The sequence below is a fragment of the Ovis aries genome, chromosome 12 (assembly GCF_016772045.2).
Source record: "Ovis aries strain OAR_USU_Benz2616 breed Rambouillet chromosome 12, ARS-UI_Ramb_v3.0, whole genome shotgun sequence".
Lineage (NCBI taxonomy): Eukaryota > Metazoa > Chordata > Mammalia > Artiodactyla > Bovidae > Ovis > Ovis aries.
In genome coordinates this window covers 18,424,008-18,448,130 of record NC_056065.1, presented here as the reverse complement: position 1 = coordinate 18,448,130, position 24,123 = coordinate 18,424,008, and the positions used below count along the sequence as shown (strand labels likewise).

General features: G+C 37.9%; 1 protein-coding gene and 1 pseudogene across 1 annotated transcript in view; both read left to right on the top strand.

Annotated features, from left to right (window-relative positions):
- The window catches only part of USH2A (usherin), a 983,289-nt gene that overhangs the window by 650,734 nt on the left and 308,432 nt on the right, over nt 1–24,123 (top strand). The window contains exons 42-44 of the mRNA XM_060396021.1: nt 6,135–6,763; nt 12,845–13,176; nt 14,529–14,651. Coding sequence (XP_060252004.1) covers nt 6,135–6,763; nt 12,845–13,176; nt 14,529–14,651 — 1,084 coding nt within the window. The remainder of the gene's footprint in view (nt 1–6,134; nt 6,764–12,844; nt 13,177–14,528; nt 14,652–24,123) is intronic.
- On the top strand, nt 15,340–16,294 carry LOC105610018 (small ribosomal subunit protein uS15m-like; annotated as a pseudogene).

The window sequence follows — 24,123 nt, the reverse complement described above, 5'->3', positions numbered from 1 at the left end:
TTTTTTCCCCACACTTTCAATGCACTGTGAACAAAGGATGTAGTGTCTGGATCCTATTTTACTTTTCTCATTAGCATTTTTGAGCAGTTTTCCTCTCTCATTCATCTTTAAGATTCTCATAGCAATTTACAAAGCAATATTGAAATGTATATTTAACAGAACAATTTTCTGTCTTGTTTGTTGTCTAACAAAATTCTACTCATCCCTCAATCCCAGTTCAAATGGTACCTTCTCTGTGAAGCCTTTCTTCCTCATTTCTACCTTAGGATTTTGGTTTATATTCACTTGTGCAACGTCAATATCTCTTTCTGAATTGTAATTTCTTAGGACCTAGGATTCTGTCTCATTTGTCTTTGTAGATCCAGTGCTTAGTGGTGGATCTGATATAGAATAAGTGCCCCAAATTGTTAAAGTACTGATTAAAAAGAGTTTCATATAAACAAATGCATGAAACCACTGACTTCTCTAGTGGCTCAGACCGTAAACTGTCTGCCTACAATGTGGGAGACCCAGGTTCAATCCCTGGGTCAGGAAGATCTCTTGGAGAAGGAAATGGAAACCCACTCCAGTATACTTGCCTGGAAAATCCCATGGATGGTAGAACCTGGTAGAACTCTGCAACCATGGGGTTGCAGAGTCGGACATGACTGAGTGATTTCACTTTCACTTTTATGAAAACTTAAGCAAATCTTAATTGGGTACCTACCATACTGGAAGGACTGAAAGTTACAAGGATGAATAGGAAAATTCTTTACTTGAGTCATCCACAGACTGCTGGGAAGAAATAATAAAACAATAGAGTACTGCGTTTGAAGATGAGGGCAAGCTCAGAGGAGAGCTTCTCCCAACACCACCAGGTGTCAGGAAAGCCTTCCCAGAGGAGAACACAAGGAGGGAAAATTAGAATGATTTCTATTTGGGGATCACATCAATATCAGATTTCCAATTTACTTTCTCGCCATTGGTCCAGGCGAGGAAAGCTATTGCTGTAGGAGGTACCCACTGACACAGGAGATAGGGCAGCTTGTAGAATTCTCTGCCTGTGACGTCAGCCTCTGAATATGAGACAAGAAGGGTGAGGATGAGAGGCAGGTGTTAGAGAAGGAAATCCCAAAGGCGATCCTCATTCTTTGCCTTGGTCAGAGGCAGCCTGTTGGCTGTCCCTGTGTTTCCGTCTTAACCGGGATAATGAATGTTCTAATCAGAAAGGTCTCTGCTAGCCCAAAACCATGTGCTACTTCAAAAGGAAGACAGATATATAGAAAGAGAATTCCAAAAGGAAAACATATTTTCTTCTTATTCTCACAAACTGTAATGGATAGAATACTGAGCCCTGGTGATAGAGAGGGGAAGTAAAGCTTTGGTACAAAATGCGATCAGTTGATCATGTTATTGTACTTCTAGAGGGGGATTTTCCAATCATTTAATAAGTGTCTTTGTGCCTTTAAGAGTACTTAAATTTTACAACTAATATTGCATGGGAGAGATCTTTTTATTAGTGTGTTGTAGAATTTAAAGTCAGTCGGCACTTTAAGAGTTTTCTATGTGAGGGAAAAACAGAAACATTTGTAAATGAGGGTGGCCCATATTTATATCGGTAGATTTTATTTTATTTAATGAAGATCTGGGAGTAGTAAGTCTCAGTAGTGCTGCAGGATGATTTTACTTTTCTATTCCAAACTTATTTCCTAATTGCTTTAAATACTAACTTCTGAATGCTGACATGTTTATCCTCTCAAACAGGGATGTGGTCTCTATTTTACCCACAACAGAAAATCCATGATGCAAAGTAAATCATTCTGCTGAATTTGAGAGCAAAGTGTTTCTGTATATATGTCCCTACAATAGTTATTTCCCTGTTGCATAGACTTCCCCTCCACCAGATTTTTGCATTTCCAGAATTTATAAAACAAATTAGTATCTTTATAGTCTTATTTCTATATCCTAATATCAAACCCAAAGTGACCAACAGAAAAATCACTTGAAAGGATGAACCAATTAATGAAAAATTCTATCCACCTGACCTTCATTTCCCTCTTGAATTCTTGAATCTGTTTGGGGCACATAAAGCCCACTCATCTTCTAAATTTGGAAATTCTAGTTCTTTTAGGACTTTTTTCTTCCTTCATGAATTTTCACATTAACACATTTCATTCTCTGCCCCAAACTTTCAAGAAAGAATCCACAGCCACTCACCACACAACACGGCCCCATTCTGGAAGACAAAACACTTTTCCTAACCTTCCTCTGCTGTCCCGGTCTCAGGAGAAATAGAGAAAATAGTTCCCCAATATCAGTTCACCTACTTGCAGACTATAAATTGTATCCTTTCAATTGAAGCAACCTTGTAGTGTTCAGATGTTCCTTTTATTAAGCAACGATGCCCTGTTACACAGCCCTTTTCCTATTTTGTCTGTTGTCTAGAAGCTGAATATTCACATACTTCCCAAATGGCAGTGCCCATTTGTAATATTTGTTTTGGGATACAATGATCTTACCTCTGTATCATCACAAGATTAATTATTCTTTATCTTTAATTTATTGGTCCTATTACTTAAGTCTTTTATTATAAGCTGTCAAAAAACTCCTTTTGGGAAGTAGTTGGGGTATAAATAATAAATTGATAAAAGAATTCATGATTAAAGAGGAAACGGAATCCATCACTCCACTCTTCTGCTAACATTTTCACAGTGAATAGCAAGTGACTGTACAAACAATTAGCACAGAGCATACTGCTACGTATAATTATACATCTATGTATTTGCCACCTTGGTTTTTAATTCACTGGCAGATTTAGAGGATATTCATTTAATATCCAGAGTTAATATTACTGAAAAAGAGCTTTTAAGCCAAGGGAGTTTTTAGTTAAAATGGCAAAAAGTAGCTTCAAGGCAGCAATGAGGAAACATCAGGAAAACTGAGCGATTGTGGGTAACTCTAGTAGCAAACGGGTTGTAGAAGACCCATGAAAACCACTTAAAAAACAGTTATATACACACAACAGATGTGTCGTTGCAACTGTTTATTCTTTCCAATCATTTATACACACACACACACGCACCCATCCTTCCCAACATACACAGCTGAGTATAAAAATAAATAAGCAGACCCCTCCGTGAACAATCTCATTACTCTCTTTTAGGCTGGGGCTGAACTTTTGAAGCTGATGAGCGAAATCGTTTCCCATAAAAGATAATTTCATTTGCCAAAATGAAACTACTTTCCATTATTAATGCTATAATGAAACAGCCTGAAATATGAATCAGTGATCTGAACAGAAAGGATGCTCCTGTTCCCCGCTCCAGGAGGGGAGTTCTCTAAACAATTACACCCATGGAAAGGGCTGTACGGTTGTATTTTCATCACTCGCCAGCTGAGCTGTGTGGCTGTCATACTTCCAGTCTCCCCTCCAGTGACAGCCGCATTGACAACATGTTATACTCCACATTGATTTTACAGTTAAGGAGCTGATTGTGATATATAGGGATTTTAAGAATTCAGCTGAGAGGCTGACTTTTGCCTTTTATCATTCCATTAAAATTTTATAACCATCTTTTTCATGTCATTTCATCCATGAATTCTTACTTTAGAAAGTGATAGCTACTGCTGTGAGCATAACTTTTCTCATGTTCAGAGCTTTTTATTGTATTAGCAAACTACCCCAATTATAGTTATTACTCATGTTTTACATAATTGTGGTGACCCTTTCAACCATGCAGTGGCACGCCAGTTGATTTGTATATAGAATTAGATGATTCGGCTTATCATTTTAAAGCACTAAATTGAAAGCATGCCAGGAGTCGGGTTTTAACACTTCCTTAGCCAAAGGAGCTAATTAAGCTGCTTTCAGCATCCTCTCCTGAGTCGCCTACTTTAAGGACCCTTCTTGTGACAAGAGCTGGGAGCCTACTCAGCTAGAGCGGGAAGCTAATAAAATGTATTCTGGCTTTTAAGGGGGAAAACATCATGCAATTGAAATTGAACATCTCTTCTTGCCCAAGATAAGAGATCATCTTTAAGGAAAGGCTGTGTTCTGTAGGGGCTTGAAGTACCAGTTCATCTCATTATCCTGGATGTTTCCCTGATAACACTATCATCGTAGTCAAGAGAAATAAAAGGTTTATCTCCATCATAACAGAGAGCAAACTGCATCATTGTTACTTTTCCCTGAAGAAGCTCACAGTTTGATAATGCACATATGATGAATAATTATGCAAGACCCCTGTGAAAACCCTAATAGAAAAATATTCTGATTTTTAAGCGTATATTACTCTTTTTTGAACAGGGAAGGGTGAGTTAGGGTTAGACTTGAAAGGCTCAATTCTCCACCATTGATTTTATAGACCCCAATCTCAGAGGATTTCGTTTTACAAAACAACATTGATATCTTACAAGACTTGTGCTTGCTTTTCTTTAGGAAAGAGCCAAATCTGGATGACAAGTATAAATAAGAAAGGATCTGTATTCCTATTTTGATATAATAATTGCTACCGCTGCTGTGTACCAGACAGCAAAAGTAAGAAATGTCACAGTGGTTTGACGAAAGCTTCCGAATGAAAGCTAACAACAGACTAAAACGAAAAATGTGATCCATCTCGGGATCATTGTACTTTTAGGATTTTTTCTCTTCAAATAGGATGCATTACCAAATTGTCAGAAATGGCTTGATTTCAGGGTTAGTGCAGTGTAACAGCTTTCCTCTCTAAAAGTAATTATGATTCTGCCATCAGTCCAGTTGGTGACAAATATGTGAATCATGTTGTGTAAAAATATGCTCCTATCACCAGCTACGATTGTGGTCCTTGGCTCCGCAAAGCCGTGGTTGCGTTTAAAATTTAAACCTTGATTATAAGACTGAATCACACACACACACACACTCACATCATCAGTGCTGTTTTAAACAATTACTAAATCCAAGTCTATCTTTTTTAAAGATTTTTCCATAAAATCTAATGTTCACAGAAGAATCTCATAAATGTTTAAATTGCTGTGGGCAGAAAAGGGGGATATAGGATTTTTCTTGATCTGTTGTAGCAATTTATAGATTTCAGGCCGTGGTTTATAAGAATGCTAAATGTTCTGGAATTACAGCTGTTACTGATCAGTGATTGAGCCAGATTTGTGTTATTGCACCATGTTCTTGCTTGTACCTAGAGAGCAGTAAAGCCTCAATATAATAAAAAGCACCTGCATTTTAAATGAAATTTCAATTGAAAAACTTAACAGCCCTTCAAATTGCAGAATTTAACGCAGCCCAGTAAAGCTTAAATAACACTTTGCCTCCGCAGACTGAGGGGTTTGCATTCAAGGTGACTTGAGTGTGTCGCATGGTGAAATTATTTACAATTAAGGAATTTCTCTGGAGGGCTGCAGGATATTTGCTGCTCCACAACACCTAGGCGGGCATATGGCGGGCCTTTTTCAGTATTCATGGAGCCTCCTGAACCTTTATGATAATTGAATCAGTTAGAGTGCTGAGTGGAGCAAGCATTAAACCTGTTAACCTAAAGGTCAGATCTGTGCATTGTTTATTTATCAGTAGGTGAAAGAGCTAAATCGGCAGCTTCTGTCACAGTCACAGTAAAAAATCACCTATAATATTAACAGGGAGTAGATAAATTGCAAAACATGGATTAGAATGATAAACAGACCCAGGGATAATATGGAATATATAATGAGAGATGCTGAAGGATTTTACTGGGCTATAAAATATGCAGGTTTGTTATGATAGTGTTATTGATTATAATGAGTTACCAGAGTTCCAGAAAAATGGGGCATAAGTGTGAACTTTGGTTACAGCTGTCCTCTTGTGTCTTTCTCTCCTAAGGTCTTTATTTCAGGAGAGTCTTCGTGATGTTGGGGAATCCTTAGCTTTAATCAAAAGAAATGATTTAATAAAGTTATCTTACAGGAGCAAAAGGCAATTGAATCCAATAATGTTCAACAAGTACATCTCACACATTTAAGAGAAAAGTAGTCATGAGCCTTGTCTTTATGACACTTGGCCACTTACTCAATGGCCTTTACCAAGTGTCCAGTTTCATATTCTGGAGGAGAGTGATCACTCATTTGAGTTCTGTTCTGAGGTATGGGAAGTTTCCAAGAGGTATCACTACTTACTTTCTACTTTATAGAACCTGGACCTGTAGACCCTCCAGTTATTCTGGACAAGAAGTCAAGAATGATGTTGGTCACCTGGCAGCATCCTTTAAAGTGCAATGGGCTCATTACCCATTATAACATTTACCAACATGGCCGCCTCAGCTTGAAAACTTCTGGAAATGTCACTAATGGCACAGTGACCCATTTACGCCCATATACGGCCTACACGTTTCAAGTAGAAGCTTGTACTTCAAAAGGGTGTTCCCTGTCAGCAGATTCCCAGACCATTTGGACACTCTCAGATGCACCGGAAGGTATCCTGAGTCCAGAGTTGTTCTCTGATACCCCAACATCCGTGATCATATCTTGGCAAGCCCCCACCCATCCCAACGGCCTGGTGGAGAACTCCACAATCCAGAGAAGAGTCCAAGGAAAGGAGGCCGTTACCACCCTGGTGACTCTCCCAGGAAGTCATCCCAGGAGGTTTATCGACAAGACTTCTGCTCTTAGCCCGTGGACAAAATATGAGTATCGAGTGCTGATGAGCACTGCTGATGGAGGGACAAACAGCAGTGATTGGGCAGAAGTGACCACGAGACCTTCGCGACCTGCTGGGGTGCAGCCCCCTGAGGTGGATGTGTTAGGACCCGATGCAGCCAAGGTAAGAAGCTAAGTGTCTGTCTCCTCTGCAGATGAGGAATGTACCCTGCATTGACTCCGTGTTAAACAGAGCCATCTACTGACAAAACGCACACATGTGTTGTTTTAGGCATTCACTGGAGAAACTGGGTTTTTGGCCTTTGGCCCAAACTTTCTCGAATTTGATGTCAGTTTTTCATTTCTCCCTGTATCCCCTTAATTATATTGTTGAGATGCTTCCATTTGCCTCACACACCTGAAATCCTTTGAATGCCACGCTGGGATGCTTAGCTTAACCACCACGTCAGATCTAAATAGATCAGAAAATGAGAAGAGGTGGGGAAATGCGGGGGAAGAGATTAGCGTATTAACAAAAGTTCCAATTACCAATATTCTGATTTTTTAAAAAAATGATCAAAGAATCAAGAGGATGGGGGAAGAAAGAAAAATAGCAGATTACGGGGCTATTTAGGAACTGTTCAATTATTCACTTCATTCTGCTGGGAATGAACTCTAGAGGCTAGGATAACTACCATTGTTTTGGCTTGCATACAAACTTCATTCAAGGGAAATTAGTGTAACCAAACAGGAGGGAGTTTTGTAGCTTAGAAGCCTCTTTTGTGTAAATACACACATGCTTCCATGGATTCAGTCTTGTACTACTGCCAAAAGCATTGGTGCAGCAGCTTGCTCACCAGAGCACAAAACAAAGGACATTTGCATAACAGCAAAGTTCATCTGTTGAAATTACTACTTGAATCTCTGTTGTGTGTTCTCTCGTGCCTACGAAAAGCAAACACTGGGTGATGCTAAATAGTGTAAATCGTTGAAGAAATTTAATTGAACCTACATACTAAAATCTGTGTTTCAAAGTCTGCCTTCATTAGTTTCCACATGAGATTGGTCAAAGCAACACAGCTTCTTGATAGAAATATCTCAAATGTATAGAATTTTGTTCATAAAACATCAAAAGGAAATCAATTTGAAGGACATGATGTATGGTGTTTACTATATGAATCGGGCAATCTTAAGAATTGTTCTTCATTCAAAGGAAAAGCAGAGCAAACCAAAGGAAAACCCCAAACAAACCTCGAGTTATTCATCATTCCAGAAATGACTTTTCTTTTTAATCCTAAGGGAATTTTGCAAAACTTCGGTAGCAGTACCAATCAATATGATGTGATATAAGCACAGTCCTTCACAAAGGCACAGCTAGGTAATGGACATTTTTTCTGGATTCTTTCTAACAAAGATTTAATTGCTAGGCAAATCCAAAAGATGACAAATATTTTCAGAAAAGTAATAGCTCAGTGCATAGTTCTATGTGATTCAGCATTTATAAGTGATGATCTAAAGTATTCAGAGCAAGTCGCCTGGCTTTTCCATTTGTCCCTTTTTTCCCTTCCTCTTTTGATTTTGTAACCTCCTCCAGAAGTTAAACAATGTGCATGGCTTGTCAACCTGCTAAAGTACGATTTAGCTTGGTTTGAGAGCAGAATCTCACGGACGCTCACCAGGCCTGGAATCTAAAAGTCTCTAAGAAGGTGCTTAGAAGATACAGACCATGTATACTAGTGATCATTTTTTTAAAAATTCATACCTTTTACTAATCCTTACTTTATAATTAGAAAATAAAAAATTATCAATGAAGAGAGTCATCAGAATTATTTAGCTGAATCTAGTATTGTACTATACGTATTTAAATAATATTAAAACAACATATTTATGCTTCAGAATTATTTGCTCACCTTCAGAAAGGTTCAGAAAGATCTTTAGATCTCCAGAATCAGTGTTCTAATGACATTACTTATCTGGTAAACAGAGGCAGTGTGACATCAGTACAGTGATTTCTTTTTATAAAAGATAAGATTTGAAAATTAAAATTGCGGATGGATAAAATCTGAGGAACAGAAGCATGGTCTTTAATATTCATTCAATATTTAGCATATGGAGTCATTCCAAATATTAGGATGAGGAAAATTGTCAATAATATTATTGACAATAATAATAATAATTTCAGTTCTACCAACATTTATTGAGCATCTGTACATCTTAATGAGTGCCTCTTTAGGCACTGAGGACACAGTTAAGATCAAGACGAAATCTCTACCTACATGGAGTGTACATTTTACACAAAACAATATAAATAAATAAAATGCTCAGAAATGGAAAAAACTTGGGGGAGAATCAAGTCAGGTTAAGAGGAATATAGACTACCAGTTGATCGGTTGAGAGATAATACAAGAACTGGACTGGCATTTCACTCTAGTTCTTAGCATTTTGCACCATCTGGTCTTTTTACCACCACTCCCCCTATAAGAACTTGCAGTCTGATAGGGAAAACAAGGAAACTTCACATACTTAGGCCAACTGGAAAATAACCCAAAGTAACATCTTTGTAAGTGTAAAAAGATGAGCTATGACTTGGCATAGATATGAGCCTTAAGAAGGGAAAGTTGCATAAACAACAAGGTCCTCCATAGGGAATTATATTCAATATCCTACAATAAACCATAATGGAAAAGAATATGAAAAAGAATATATATATATGAATAACTGAATTACTTTGCTATATAGCAGAAATTAGCACAACATTGCAAATCAACTATACTTCAGCAAAATAAATTTTAAAAAAGAAAAAGGGGAAACTTGCACATATTGTTAATATCTTATTTGATTATAAGGAAAACAACATATAATGTCAAAGAGGTCGTGTTATCTGAAAAAGTGAAAGCAACACACTTTGATGTTGTATTTATTCATTTAAGAAAATGCATTTCATTGTATACAGTTGGTAAAAATACCAAAACCTATAAAAGAGAGTTTAATAAAGCTCTAATTTAGAATTATGCTATAGATCCAAAACTTCTAAATAAAATAAAATATTAGCAAATTGAACAAGGATACTTATTCTTAGCCCAGTCTCAGCCCATTATATCGATCTTCATAAAAACTCTTATTCATAAAGTTCTTTTTTTCTTTATTTTTATTTGAAGGATAATTGCAATAGTGTTGGTTTCTGCCATAGATCACCATGGATCAGTCATAGGTATACATGTGTTCCCTTCCTCTTGAGCTTCCCTCCCACCTCCCATCTTAGCCCATCCCTTTAGGTTGTCACAGAACCCTGACTTGAGCTCGCTGAGACATATAGCAAATCCCCACTGGCTATCTATTTTATATACGTTAGCTTTATGTAGTTTTAAAATGTGATTTGATGAAGTTAAAGAAATTAGGATTAGATCACAATGTTTTTGTGTTACTTTTTTCAAGTCTAAAGCCAATCAACTAAACCACCTTCCTAAATTTTTGTTTATGACCAGGATCATGCAGGTGCCTTAATTGTTTAGGGCCACACTTCAGAGATCTGATTGAGTAGATGAAAGTCAGTAGTTCCTTAAACACCTACCCACCTGTCCTATCTTATGCAAATATATAGTAAATAAACAGAGAAATGGAAATCCAAGCAATTAAGAACCACACAAATGAAAGAAACTATTGTGGTCAACAAAGCATCTCTAAAATAAACATTTTATTCTAAGCCAGAAATGACACTTTATTTTAAAAACTTCAGTGCAAAAGTCTTGTTTTAGAGAACATCTTTTGCTTATTAAGCCAGGAACATGGTCCTTAGTCTGAGTTTTTGGGGCTACAACAATATTTCATAATCCTTCTGATGAGCAATAGATAAATAAAAGGCCATGGGAAATTAAACTGAAAATTTTAATCTCACATATTTTGGCCACACTGTAATAAATGTAGTCTTAAGCATTGGAAAGAATGGAATCCAATATTTCACTAACTGGCTCCTTAAAAAGCTTGGTCACATTTATTTTTAGTAATAGCTCCAGGATGTTTTCAAGAGGATGATCAAATTAGATACCATTTCTGTTAGCCTACTCACTATAATGACAATGGCCTTCTCCACCTTGCTCTAAATTCCTTCTAAAATTTTTCTGTAGAAGTAGAGTCATGTCTTCTAACTCAGTACTGTCAAAAAGATATATCTTCCTAAGCCTTTAACTTTTTAAGTGAGAAAAATAGCAAATTTCTGGATGCAAACATTTATAGTAGAGAACACAAGGATTTTTTAGCTCTTCAAATGACTGTCTTCAGAGTCATTACATCACATCTCTTAATCTCTGCAGGTTGATATCTTATTCAGATTTTTATTTTATGAATATTTTCTTAGCCTCAATAACCGAGTTCCAAATCAATTCACTCTCAGCTCAACTGCGAACACAGACTACACCTGAAGTTTGCAGTTTGAATTCTTTCAAGGACTGCCAAGCCTTGACCTGAACTCTCAGAATATTCTAGTTCCAGAGGCAAGTGGCATTCCACATGTGAGTCAGGTAGAACTGAGCTGTGATAACCATTCCATTTTTTATTTGCAAGTACCAGGAAGCCCTGTAAGTTTGACCTTGACTCATTTCTCAAGCCCACAAAGAACACTGTACCACCAAAATAAATAGAATCCTATGTCTGCTTTATAAACTTTGCTTAATTTAGGCCTCTTTGATCTCGCCTCCACCCAGGCAAATCCTCTATGCTCATAAGGAACGCATCTAAAGCTTGTCTTCACCAGCACATTTTGGAACTCTCTTCTCCTAGAAGTTTTTAAAAGCAGCAATGATTTCAAGCCATGTAGTAAAATTTCAGTAGATGCCAAGTCCTTGTTAATTATAAATTAGGACTGTAATCATCAAGCAGCTGCCCAAATGGCATGTTGTTGTTTAGTCACTCAGTCATGTCCAATTGTTGGTGACCCCAAGGACTGCAGCCCACCAGGCTTCTCTGTCCTTCACTACCTCCCAGAGCTTACCCAAGACTCAGTCATGTCCACTGATATGGTGATTCCATCCAACCATCTCATTCTCTGTTGCCCCCTTCTTCTCTTGCCCTCAATGAGAATCTCAGGTTAGATTGCTCCCGGAGGAAACTTATTTCCTTTAAGACAGAAAATTTTAGATCATCCTTCTCTGTTCTAATTTCTCTATTACACATTTCAGAATTTGAATTTGTATAGAACTATATGTGTAGGTATCACTATATCACTTTGTGGAAAACTCATTTAAATTATCAAAATAGCTGCATGCTAAGGAAAATATAATGCCATCAGCCATGACTGCAATTACTTGTTAAACTCCATCTCTGAGTATTTGGCATTAAATAAGTGTACAATTTAGGCTCTGTTCTCATGAAGCTTACAGTCTATTTGGGAGATGAAATATATACTCTAAAATTTAAAGACCATTGCAAGGCAAGAAAAAAAGAGATGAAGCAGGATGGCATATAAATAATGGATTTTCAGTGACCTATGTGCATTTTTCTAGGATCTTTTCCCCCTACAAGAGCATAAGTTGGGTTAGCACAATCCCCTTACAATATTTAGTCAGAGAAGAAAAAGAACATTAAACATTATTAGAAAACATTGTTGTTTCTTTCTTCTGACATTCACATCTATGACTTAGACAAGATCATTTTTTGCTTGCTTTTTTAAAGCTTTCCACACGTCTCTTCTCTGCGAAAAGGATATGTTGCTTTCTTTGCTACATTATGCTCTAGAGAGATTCAGAAGCTCAATTTCACATTCTCAGAAAATGCAAAAAATGATTTCTGCACTCCCACCACCACCATCCAAAAACAGAATAGTGACATATTTAGAATACACACTTTTAATGCAAAACAAGGAATTCTGATAGTTCGTCTAATTGAGTTATAAAGAAGGACACTCTCAAATCCTGCTGCTGCCCCACTGATGCGTGTGGATGTGTGAATTCTCTCCATGTGTGTGCTCTGCCTCTTTCCAGACACCCATGGTGGAGATGAATCACTGAGGTGTGTATAGTCTGACAGTCTAAGAAAGTCTCCAGACTAACAGCCCAACCCAGGAAACAGCATCTCATTTAGTTCCTGGTGCACTGCTAATTGATCTGAAAACTCTTCATCACTGTCTAGTGTAAAGGGCTAAGTCAAAAGTGGGCATTTCTACAGTGACTTAACTGAAAACAAGACAGAGCAAAACGCCGGGCCCTGTGAACCTCCTCAGCTGCTCTGCTCCTATGTTGTCACATCGGTTCTAATTTTCCTTTTGTTTCAGGTCACTTGGAAGCCCCCCCTCATCCTGAATGGAGACATCCTTAACTATGAGATCCACATGCCTGACCCTCACATCACGATCACGAATGTGACTTCTGTGTTGAGTCATGTCGTTACTCATCTGATTCCATTCACGAATTACTCCGTCACCATTGTGGCTTGCTCAGGGGGTAACGGGTATCTAGGGGGGTGCACAGAGAGCTTCCCTACCCACGTGACCACCCCTCCTGCCCTGCCGCAGGATCTTGGCCCATTGTCTGTGGTTCCACTAAGTGAATCATATGTTGGAATTTCCTGGCAGCCACCATCCAGGCCAAACGGACCTGATTTGAGGTAAGAGACAGCGATGATGCTTTTGGATTTTGTTGTGGTCTTCTCTCTTCGGGAAGGAAGGGAGGAGGCTCTTCCTCACATATGAATATAGAACTAATTTCTTATTGGATATTCATATTTGTGACTTTTTTATTGAAGTAGAATAGATTTACAATGTTTTGTTAATTTCTGCTGACCACAAAATGATTGAGTTATTCATATATATACATTCTTTTTTATATGATTTTCCATTGTGGTTTATCACAGGATATTGAATATAGTTCCCTGTGCTATACAGTAGGACCTGGTTGTTTATCCAATTTATGTATAATAGTTTGCATCTGCTAACCTCAGGTTCCCGATCCTTTCCTCCCCCACACACACTGTGTCGGCCTTACTCATAACTTTCATACAGTTTCATCTTGTGTATCTTGACATATGGAACCATGAAAAGTTTATCATGGTAAAAATATCATTATATTGTGGGAGCTAAAAATGGTTGAAGGGGCTTCCCAGGTGGCTCAGTGATAAAGAATCTGCCCGCCAGTGCAGAAGGCGGGGGTTCAACCCCTGGGTCAGGAAAATACCCTAGAGAAGGAAATGACAACCCACTCCAATATTCTCGCTCAGAGAGTCCCATGGACAGAGGATCCTGGCAGGCTACGGTCCATGGGATCACAAGAGAGTGAAGATACGACTTAGTGACTAAACAACAACAAAAGAAAACCTTGAAACAACAATTAATATTCTCTAATGATTCTCTACACAATCCGTCTCTTCATTTTCAAAGTATATTCTTACTATATGGTAAGCAAGTTTGATGCATGCTCTCAATGACACATTTGCACAAATATACCTGAAAATTCCAAAGCGTTAGCCAATAATTCTTTGGTATGCTATTACTATCTGGAAACTTGTAAAGCATATGGTCAGGAATATAGATGAAATAAAAGAATTGTGATTCTAAAATGGCTCTATAACAACTTGACATTTAGCCAAGACTATGAAGTCAATAATATTCTCATTGTTTATAAAATATTGGTGGTAAAAGTCTTAGGAAGTCACTAACTTTATAAGTTTTTGTGCTTCTCCTTTGAAACTGACAATAAAGGTTTGGTAAATCTGACACAGAAGAAATCTAAATGTCATCATTTTACTGATAATAGTAAAATGTAAATGGAGCTAATTGTTCCACTTAGCTACAGAGATGATACTTGTGCCAGAAAAAAATGATTATCAGAAGAAAATAATATTAAGATGTTTTCTTTATGTTCACACATACGCATCACACACTCATACCATGAGACAACCTGAATTTTGGTAATAATATTAGGTGAGATAATCCTGATGTTTCTGCTTGTCTTTTGCTTCAGATATGAGCTTCTGAGATGTAAAATCCAGCAACCACTTGCATCAAATCCCCCAGAAGATTTAAATATGTGGCACAATATTTATTCAGGAACTCAGCAGTTTTATGAAGATAAGGGTCTTAGCAGGTGAGATTACAAAAACTATAAAAACAAATGCTGGCATTCAGTTTGGGGCATGTTGAATAGTTTAGAGAATCTGCGTGTCTTCGTTGTGTGAGCAAGTTATCAGTTATGTGATAAAACATGTTGGTTATTATTGGTGGCATTAATCATTGAATTGCAACAGTCAGCAGGTTTAATATTTGCCACCTTAACTGCACTCTTAAAATAAGCTTTTTGAAGTTGAGTTTGTAGGTGTTTGAGTCTTACCCTCTTGCCTTTGTCACAGCTCTAATTGACACCATAAGAGAAAAATATGGAAATATTGAGCTTGTACAGAACTGGGGAAAGTTTGGGGCACTTGTAAAATGTTTGCTTTTCTAGGAAGCAATTTGTTGTAACTCATTGATTCAATTCACAGAAATTATTTAATTCACAGGCTTGGGACTTGAAAGAATTCAATCTAGAGTTTGAAGAAACCAAAAAATGAGCAAATAGGTAATGTCAGTAAAGAGCACCCCATGGGAGAGAAAGGAGGGCTATGTTTGTATTCATCCTGTGCTGGGGAACTAGGTTTGCTAGCCTTGGGGGAGTCGGTAAACTTCTATGGGCTTCAATTTTGTTGTCCATAAAATGAGACTGGATGGGGTTAAGTGAAGTCTAAATTTTCATGAATCAAGAAATGTAATAAAATTTTGGAGGGTCAGAAGTCACCATGCTGAGGGTGGTGTGGAGGGTGCTGAGTTCAATTTGAACCCAGGCAGTTACACAGCCCCCAGTCCTCGAGCTGCTGGGCGGAGGGGGGCCAAGCTTCTCTCCATTCAGCGGGACCTCAAGTCCTGGAGGTCTCATCCTCCAGACCACCCGTAGATATGCCACCCAGAAACTAGTCCAGCAAAGCCAAGAAGATGACCTACCCCTTTCCATGCTGCTGAAGGACTACCAGAACATCCCTGGAATTGCCAAGGTTGATGATGTTGTGAAGACTCCTATCTTTGGAAATGGACAACAAGAAGGAGATGCTAAAAATCAAGAAAGAGCAGTTGATGAGCAAAGTTGTGGAAAACCTGAAGGACACCAGCTCCTTGGAGGCTCGAATTGTTGCCTTGACTGTCAAGATCTGCAGTTATGAAGAACACAGGCAGAAATATTGAAAGGACAAAGCCCACAAGCACTGTCTGCTGATGAGCATTGACAAGAGGCAAAAGATGCTCAGAAACCTCCGCGAGACCAAGTATCCTGTCTTTGAGAAGACATGCAAGGAGTTGGGGATTGAGTACACTTTTCCCCCTCCATACCACCGAGAAGTCCACCACCACTAGGTGACCAAGAAGGCTCTGCGCATTTGGGTTTTCCAAGAGATTCACAAGCTGAAGAAGCAAAAAAGGGCCTTAAAAGCTGCAGCTGCAGCAGCCCAGAAACAAGGACAGAGGAACCCAGAAAGCCCTTCCGAAGTCAGACCAGAGGCAATCAAAAAAACCCAATAAATGCTGTTAAAGTAAAAAAAAAAAAGAAATGTAATGAAATTTCAAAGAATCACAAGTGTTATTTTATGAAAACTTTTCAGACCTATTTTTCAATAACTTTTCTATCAGGTTATTTTTCTAGACTCACCACTGACTAGCTCTGCTCTGAAGTCTGTTTGCAATCTGGCCTTGCCCCGCCTCCCTTCATTCCTCCTCTCCTTGGCTTCTATGCTTCAGCTAGTTCGTAATGTGTTGGGCACCTCTAACAAGTGACACCCACTCCTAGACTTCTCATGGCTGCCATTTCCCGTCTATCATCCTTCAAGTCTTGACCTAGAAGTCTTCTAGGTCACCTCTTCCTGGTCTGAATCAGCTGCTTCTTTAGTGTATTTCTATAGCACACCCCTTATATACCACTATTGTTTTTGCACTAATTTCACTGCTTATCTGGACACCCCATTATATTGTCAGGTACACCCTGAGCAAGGCCTTACCTTCAAGACCTATGTATTGCAATCCTCACCACAGTGCCTGGCACAGAGTGGGGGCTCCGGTCAATGCTAAGTGAAAGAATGTGTTTAGTAATATGTAAAGGATTGATTAGTCACTTCCCTGTGCCTTGGGATTCCTAGTGGCTCAAATGGTAGATAATCTGCCTGCAATGCCGGAGACTTGGGTTCAATTCCTGGTCAGGAAGATCCCCTGGAGAAGGAAATGGCAACCCAGTCCAGTGCTTAGCCTGGAGAATTCCACGGACAGAGGAGCCTGGCTGACTACAGTCCATGGGATCTCAAAGAGTTGGGCAAAACTGAGTGACTGATTTTCACTTTCACTTTCACTTTCAAAGCATTGATTAGTCATTTCCCTGTGCCTTAGGAAGATTACGGTGTTCTTATCTTTGGGGAATGGGTAAAACTAAGGAAAAGTCTCCTATTCATCTGAAAGTGTCATGGTGGGAAAACAGATATTGTGAGATACTTGAAGGGAGGAATACATAAATCTATTGACAGAATAAAGTGAACAAAATGAACCATATAAAATTGCCATTTTTCATGGCAAAAATGATCAAAAATGATATGTTATGAGCATATGCTTTTTGTTCAACCTAAATTATCATGGTCACTATTCACCACTATATTTGATTCACTATTTACTTAATCCAAAATTGCTATAAAACGATAACTTCAGTTGAAGAAATTCATTTTATTCAGCAATTTCATTTATTTTTACCATATGCTGAGGGACACTGTGATAAGAAACAAAGATGAGTAGCGTAGCCTTTTCCCTCAAAGAGCTCACAATCTCATGGAAAAAACCACTCACACACATATACTAATTGCTATAATATCATCACATTTAACTACAGTTTCATCATCACTCCCTAGGGAAATCATATGGAAAGTAGTTCTCCATGATCTGTGAACTCTAAGTGTCTGAAATACAGCAATTTCCAAAATAAAGAGGACTTGTCTATTTAACATTACTGAATGGATTTTTAGCCATGAGACATTTGGCAGAAAAACACAGTAAGTCTCAGAAAGTTAATTTTATTTCTTCATAGAAGCAATGAAAACTTATTAAAGAATTAGGACCAAAGCCAAAATTTCATTATTGAATTTTTAGTGATGCTTGTAAGGATTTTTAATGAGAAGTCCAAATCAAAGACTTAAGGAAAGAAATTAAGTTAAATCCCCACAAATTAGACTGAAACATAAGTTGACATAAACATATTGATGACAGCTGCTTCTAGAAAAGAAGTGTACCTGGGTCTCCTGAATTGCAGGCAGATTCTTTACCGTCTGAGCCACTGGGAAGCCCACCCTAGAACAAAATGAGGTGATATGTTGACTAGCCTCATGATACTAAACATCAAATATTTTTTCCTTTGTATCTCCATGTGCAAAGTAAAATATTACACTAATTATTCAGATAGTTTAGTTTCTTCTGGATATAGCAGGTAAGGGGTAATTTGTCCTGAATTACACAACTAGTTGCCTAATTGCTGAATTTTGCTCTATATAGACACAAATGTAGGGGAACTGCAGGTTTACACTACTTGTCACTTTCTAACTTTTATTCCTTCATGTACAAAGTGGCCAAGTTATGATTGTTAGGGGAACCATAACTTTGGATTTCCTGACATTTTCATCACTTGGAAAATCTGGAAAACTTGCTGTTGTCATCTAATGCTTCTTCAGTGAGTCAAGTTGAGTTTAACACACAAGGGCAGCCACCGCCTTTATTTTAAACATCAGTCCACCCTTAGGATTTTCAGAGCCTCACTGTGCCTTGTCTCCTGAGTGATCTGATAAAACTTCTGCAAACTTAGTGATGGCATGCCCTCCTCTTTGTTCTGGATCTGACAAGGGGAGAACAAGCTATAAGAAATGATAGCTTCTATTTTAAGGAAAATGTTGACTTGTAGATTATAGTAATTTAGCCACCATATAACAATTTAGCCACCATTGAGTTTATGAACGGAGGTATGTTCTAACTCCTATTACTTTCAGTTATCTATAAATTCCTGCAAGTATTTCTTTATCAATGGCAGTCTGGAAAGAGACTTTCATATGAGCATCCAAAATTTTTTTTTACAAAATTCTATTTACAAAAAATGACTGAACTTGACTGTTTTCAAGTTTAAATGCTTAAGCTAAATATAGTGGAAAATCTAAGTTTGAACATTAATGACAGATTCTAATTTTTTGCCCTGCAAAATGAAATGTTTCAAGCCATTAAGAGGACATAGTTTCTAGAGAATGATAGTCAAAAGAATATGACATTCATTCCCCTTCTTTGTAATGAGATTCAGTCAGTTCAGTTCAGTCACTCAGTCATGTCCAACTCTTTATGACCCCATGAACCACAGCACACCAGGCCTCCCAGTCCATCACCAACTCCCAGAGTCCACCCAAACTCATGTCTATTGAGTCAGTGATGCCATACAACCATCTCATTCTCTGTCGTCCCCTTCTCCTCCTGCCTTCAATCTTACCCAACATCAAGGTCTTTTCAAATGAGTCAGCTCTTTGCATCAGGTGGCCAAAGTACTGGAGTTTCAGCTTCAACATCAGTCCTTCCAGTGAACACCCAGGACTGATTTCCTTTAGAATGGACTGGTTGGATCTCCTTGCAGTCCAAGAGACTCTCAAGAGTCTTCTTCAACACCACAGTTCAAAAGAATCAATTTTGGGGGGCTCAGCTTTCTTTATAGTCCAACTCTCACATCCATACATGACCACAGAAAAACCATATCCTTGACTAGATGGACCTTTGTTGGCAAAGTAATGTTTCTGCTTCTCAATATGCTATCTAGGTTGGTCATAACTTTTCTTCCAAGGAGTAAGTGTCTTTTAATTTCATGGCTGCAGTCACCATCTGCAGTGATTTTGGAGCCCAAAGAAATAAAGTCAGCCACTGTTTCCACTGTTTCGCCATCTATTTGCCATGAAGTGATGGGACCAGATGATGCCATGATCTTAGTTTTCTGAGTGTTGAGCTTTAAGCCAACTTTTTGTTCTCTTCTTTCACTTTCATCAAGAGGCTTTTAGTTCCTCTTCACTTTCTGCCATAAGGGTGGTGTCATCTGCATATCTGAGGTTACTGATATTTTTCCCGGCAATCTTGATTCCAGCTTATGCTTCATCCAGCCAGCGTTTCTCATGATGTACTCTGCATATAAGTTAAATAAGCAGGGTGACAATATACAGCCTTGACAAACTCCTTTTCCTATTTGGAATTAATTTGTAATGAGATTAAATATGCACAAATAACATTTTCTGCTTTTCTAATGTGGAAAGACTGGGTCAGTTCCATGACACATGTTCCTATAGCATAAACATATTCAGTTCAGTTCAGTTCAGTTCAGTTCAGTCGCTCAGTCGTGTCCGACTCTTTGCGACCCCATGAATCGCAGCACGCCAGGCCTCCCTGTTCATCACTATCTCCCGGAGTTCACTCAGACTCACATCCATCCAGTCCGTGATGCCATCCAGCCATCTCATCCTCTGTCATCCCCTTCTCCTCCTGCCCCCAATCCCTCCCAGCATCAGAGTCTTTTCCAATGAATCAGCTCTTTGCATGAGGTGGCCAAAGTACCGGAGTTTCAGCTTTAGCATCATTCCTTCCAAAGAAATCCCAGGGCTGATCTCCTTCAGAATGGACTGGTTGGATCTCCTTGCAGTCCAAGGGACTCTCAAGAGTCTTCTCCAACACCACAGTTCAAAAGCATCAATTCTTCGGCACTCAGTCTTCTTCACAGTTCAACTCTCACAATTCAAGTTGTAGGTATTAAGTAAAGGAGTTAGCTTCATGAATGTGGAGGGTGAATGGAAGGACCACCAATGTGAGGTAGATCCTGTTATTTTCTTCCTCAATATCACAACGTGCGTCCAAGTTGGGTTTATAGATGAAATGGGCTTCTTTGGTGGCTCAGATAGGAAAGAATCTGCCTACAATACAGGAGACCTATCTTTCGTCCTTGGGCCGGGACGATCCCTAGGAGAAGGAAATGGAAACCCAGTCCCGTATTCTTACCTAGGTAATCCCATGGACAGAGGAGCCTGGTGGGCTACAGTCCATGGGGTCACGAAGAGTCAGACACAACTTTCACTTCACTTTTCACTTTATCAATGAAGGCCAACTCTGTTACATTGGTGTACCATCTGTTAGCAATGTACATATTTCAAAATGAGCAAATATATATCTATTTCACATATAATTTAGTAGAGTCACAGTGCTTTTTTCCCTTTTTTTCTTCATTGTTCTAAGTTTACCTCATTCTGTCCTTTTCTAAGTGTCATCATATTGAAAACTTACCTCATGGAAAAGGAACCCCTAAATCTGAAAGGAATGCTTTTTTTCATTGAAGGCTTTATTACCTAATGTTTTCTTTAAAAAAAAAAAAAGAAATCAGGTTACTTTGCTTTCATTTCTTTTTCATGTTGATGATCAGTAGAACAGAGACAGAAATCACAGTAAGGTTATCTTGGGTATCACATTCTGGTAGCAGCAATATAGATCGCTACAGGAATAAGACAGCTGCAACTTTCACTCACGATCTAAAATGTATCATAACTTTCAAGTGTGATCATCATTACATTTCAATTTTCAAAAGCAAAAGACCTTCAGCATTTTTAGGGAAAAAAAATCTTTCCGCAACAAATACATGAGGAAAAGGTATCCACCATCAATGAAAAATCTGAACAACTGCAGGTTTAAGCAGTGGAAATAGTGTTGAATTTTTGTTTGTTTGTGTATTTATTTATTCCCACAAAGGATATGAGGATGTAAGGAATAGTATCTATCAAAGGTTTTGCAAATCCTCTAGTGTGTAATGTTGTTCTAAAGCATGTGTTGGGTTGTGGCAGAAATGAAGAGTTAATAGGAGGAGCCATTGAATAGCCTGCATTTTTTGGAATCATGATTTATATTGGTGACAATATTGACATGTGAATTCTGTTAGGACAGAAATAAAGTTGACACGTTTTTAATTCTAATGAAAATCACCTGAGGAACTAAAGAATTTTATTGGTTCCCAAAACATCAGACCCTTTCAAGATCTAAGTGTTAGTCGCTCAGTCGTGCCTGACTCTTTGCAACCCCATGGACTGCAGCCCACCAGGCTCCTCTGTCAATGAGATTTTCCAGGCAAGGATACTGGAGTGGGTTGCCATTTTCTTTTGCCCTAAATGATGCTTCTTACTGACCAAATTACTATTTGCCATCCATAGCCCATGTTGTCTCCTCTGTGAAGACTTCCTGTCTAGATTAGGTTAAATTAAATGCTCTATCTGATGTATATGGAAAGAAAAAGAAATAAATGAATATGTATTTTAGAGGTCCCCATTTAAAAACATGTTTCTATGTATACACAAACACACACACACTCCGGTAGGACAGACATTACATTCACTTTGCTTAGTATCTGGCATGTTGTTCAATTGCCCAATCATGTCCAACTCTGCAAACCCATGGATTTGACTAGGTGTGCAACACCACACCTCCCTGCCCCTCACCATCTCCTGAAGTTTGCCAGAACTCATTTCCATTGCATCAGTGATGCCATCCAGCCATCTCATCATCTGATGCCCTCTTCTCTTTCTGCCCTCAATCTTTCCCAGCATCAGGGACTTTTCCAATAAGTTGGCTGTTCACATCAGATAACCAAAATACTGGGACTTCAGCTTCAGGATCAGTCCTTCCAGCAAGTTATCAGGGTTGATCTCCCTTAAGATTAATTGGTTTGATCTCCTTGTTATCCAAGGGACTCTCAGGAGTCTTCTCCAGCACCACAGTTCGACGGCATCAGTTCTTTGGTGCTCTGCCTTCTTTACAGTCCGTGACCACCAGGAAGACTATAGTCTTGAGCATATGTTGGCAGAATAATGTCTCTGGTTTTCAACACACTGTCTAGGTTTGTCATAGCTTTCCTGCCAAGCCATGTTGTTAGTGCTAATAAATATTTTTTGAATGAATGAACAAATTAATTAATGAATAAAATAATGGTATATCAAACACAAAAAAGCAATATAATTTGCAAGCAAAAAAAATCTTTCTAAATTTCAGTAAGGATCATTTCTTTATTGGATAGATAGACTTTTATGTCACTAGTCAAATTATATGTGACCTGAAAGATATGAGACTGAATGCTTTAGTAACTATTTAGTATTCATTAATTTATTTATAAAATTATCTACTCAATAAACAGATTAAAATCTCCATCATCTAGTTTTCTCATTCATTCATTTGAGTAATAACAATTGAACCTTGAAATGAGTCTTGTTCCATAAATAAGATTTTAATATGTATTATCTTTTATAAGGAAGGATACCAGAGTCATGTCTATTTCACAACAAGTTCATCATTTTCTGTGTGGATGAAGGGAGGGGCTAGAGAATGATCTAAATCAATCATTTAGGGGATGTCTAGTACAACAGCCTAGTATTCCTAAGTAGACCTTCAAACAGCTTGTTTTACTGGCTACAATATAGACTGAATACAAGTTTTCATTTACTTTGCAGATTTCAGAAGCTACATCTTACAGGATTTGCAATGGTACATTTTTCAAAACATACCCAAAAACCATAATTAGTATTTAGAGAAGATATTGATTGATATACATAAGTTTTGCATGAGTATATGATGTCAACTGAAGGAGCATTTTTCTTTTAAAAGTATTTTATCATAAAATGGAATATCCCATTTGATATCAACACTTAAGTCTATCTTTAAAAAATCAATATACTAGAGAAAATGAACAAAATACTTGAAGCAAATGAATATTTTCTTTTTTGGCATGAAGTAGTGAAGTATATGCTGACCCATGTAGATAGAGGTATACGTAATTACTGACAAAGATTAGGTTTCAGATGTCACGAAAACAGTATATTTTAGTTCATTTTATTTTTTATTTTTATTTTTTTATTTTAGTTCATTTTAAAGAGTTCAAGATCTTATTACTTAAAATTTTAACTGAAAAATGAAAATTAAATAAAATGCAAAAGATAAATGCATGACATCCGCTGAAATGCTTACTGATTTCTCAATTCAGTAAAATAATAGTGAATAGTGGAAATAATTTAATATTAAAAATGAATAAAGTACAGGCCCACCTAATCTTCTTAACTAGCTGTGCGACATTAGGCAAAGGCTATTTACATAACATTCACATTGTGATAATAATGTTACATAGTGTTTACATTATATTATATATTATAAGAAATCTAGGCATTTAAAGAATGAAAAATATGCATATAGCCTATGCAAATATTATGCTATTTTTTATAAGGGACTTGAGCATCTTCAAGTCCCTTATAGAAATAGTCAGAACTGGACTTGGAACAATGAACTGGTTCCAGATTGAGAAAGGAGTACGTCAAGTCTGTATACTGTCTCCCTGCTTATTTAACTTATATGCAGAGTACGTTATGTGAAATGCTGGGCTGGTTGAAGCACAAGCTGAAATCAAGATTGCCAGGAGAAATATCAATAATCTCAGATATGCAGATGACACCACCCTTATGGCAGACGTG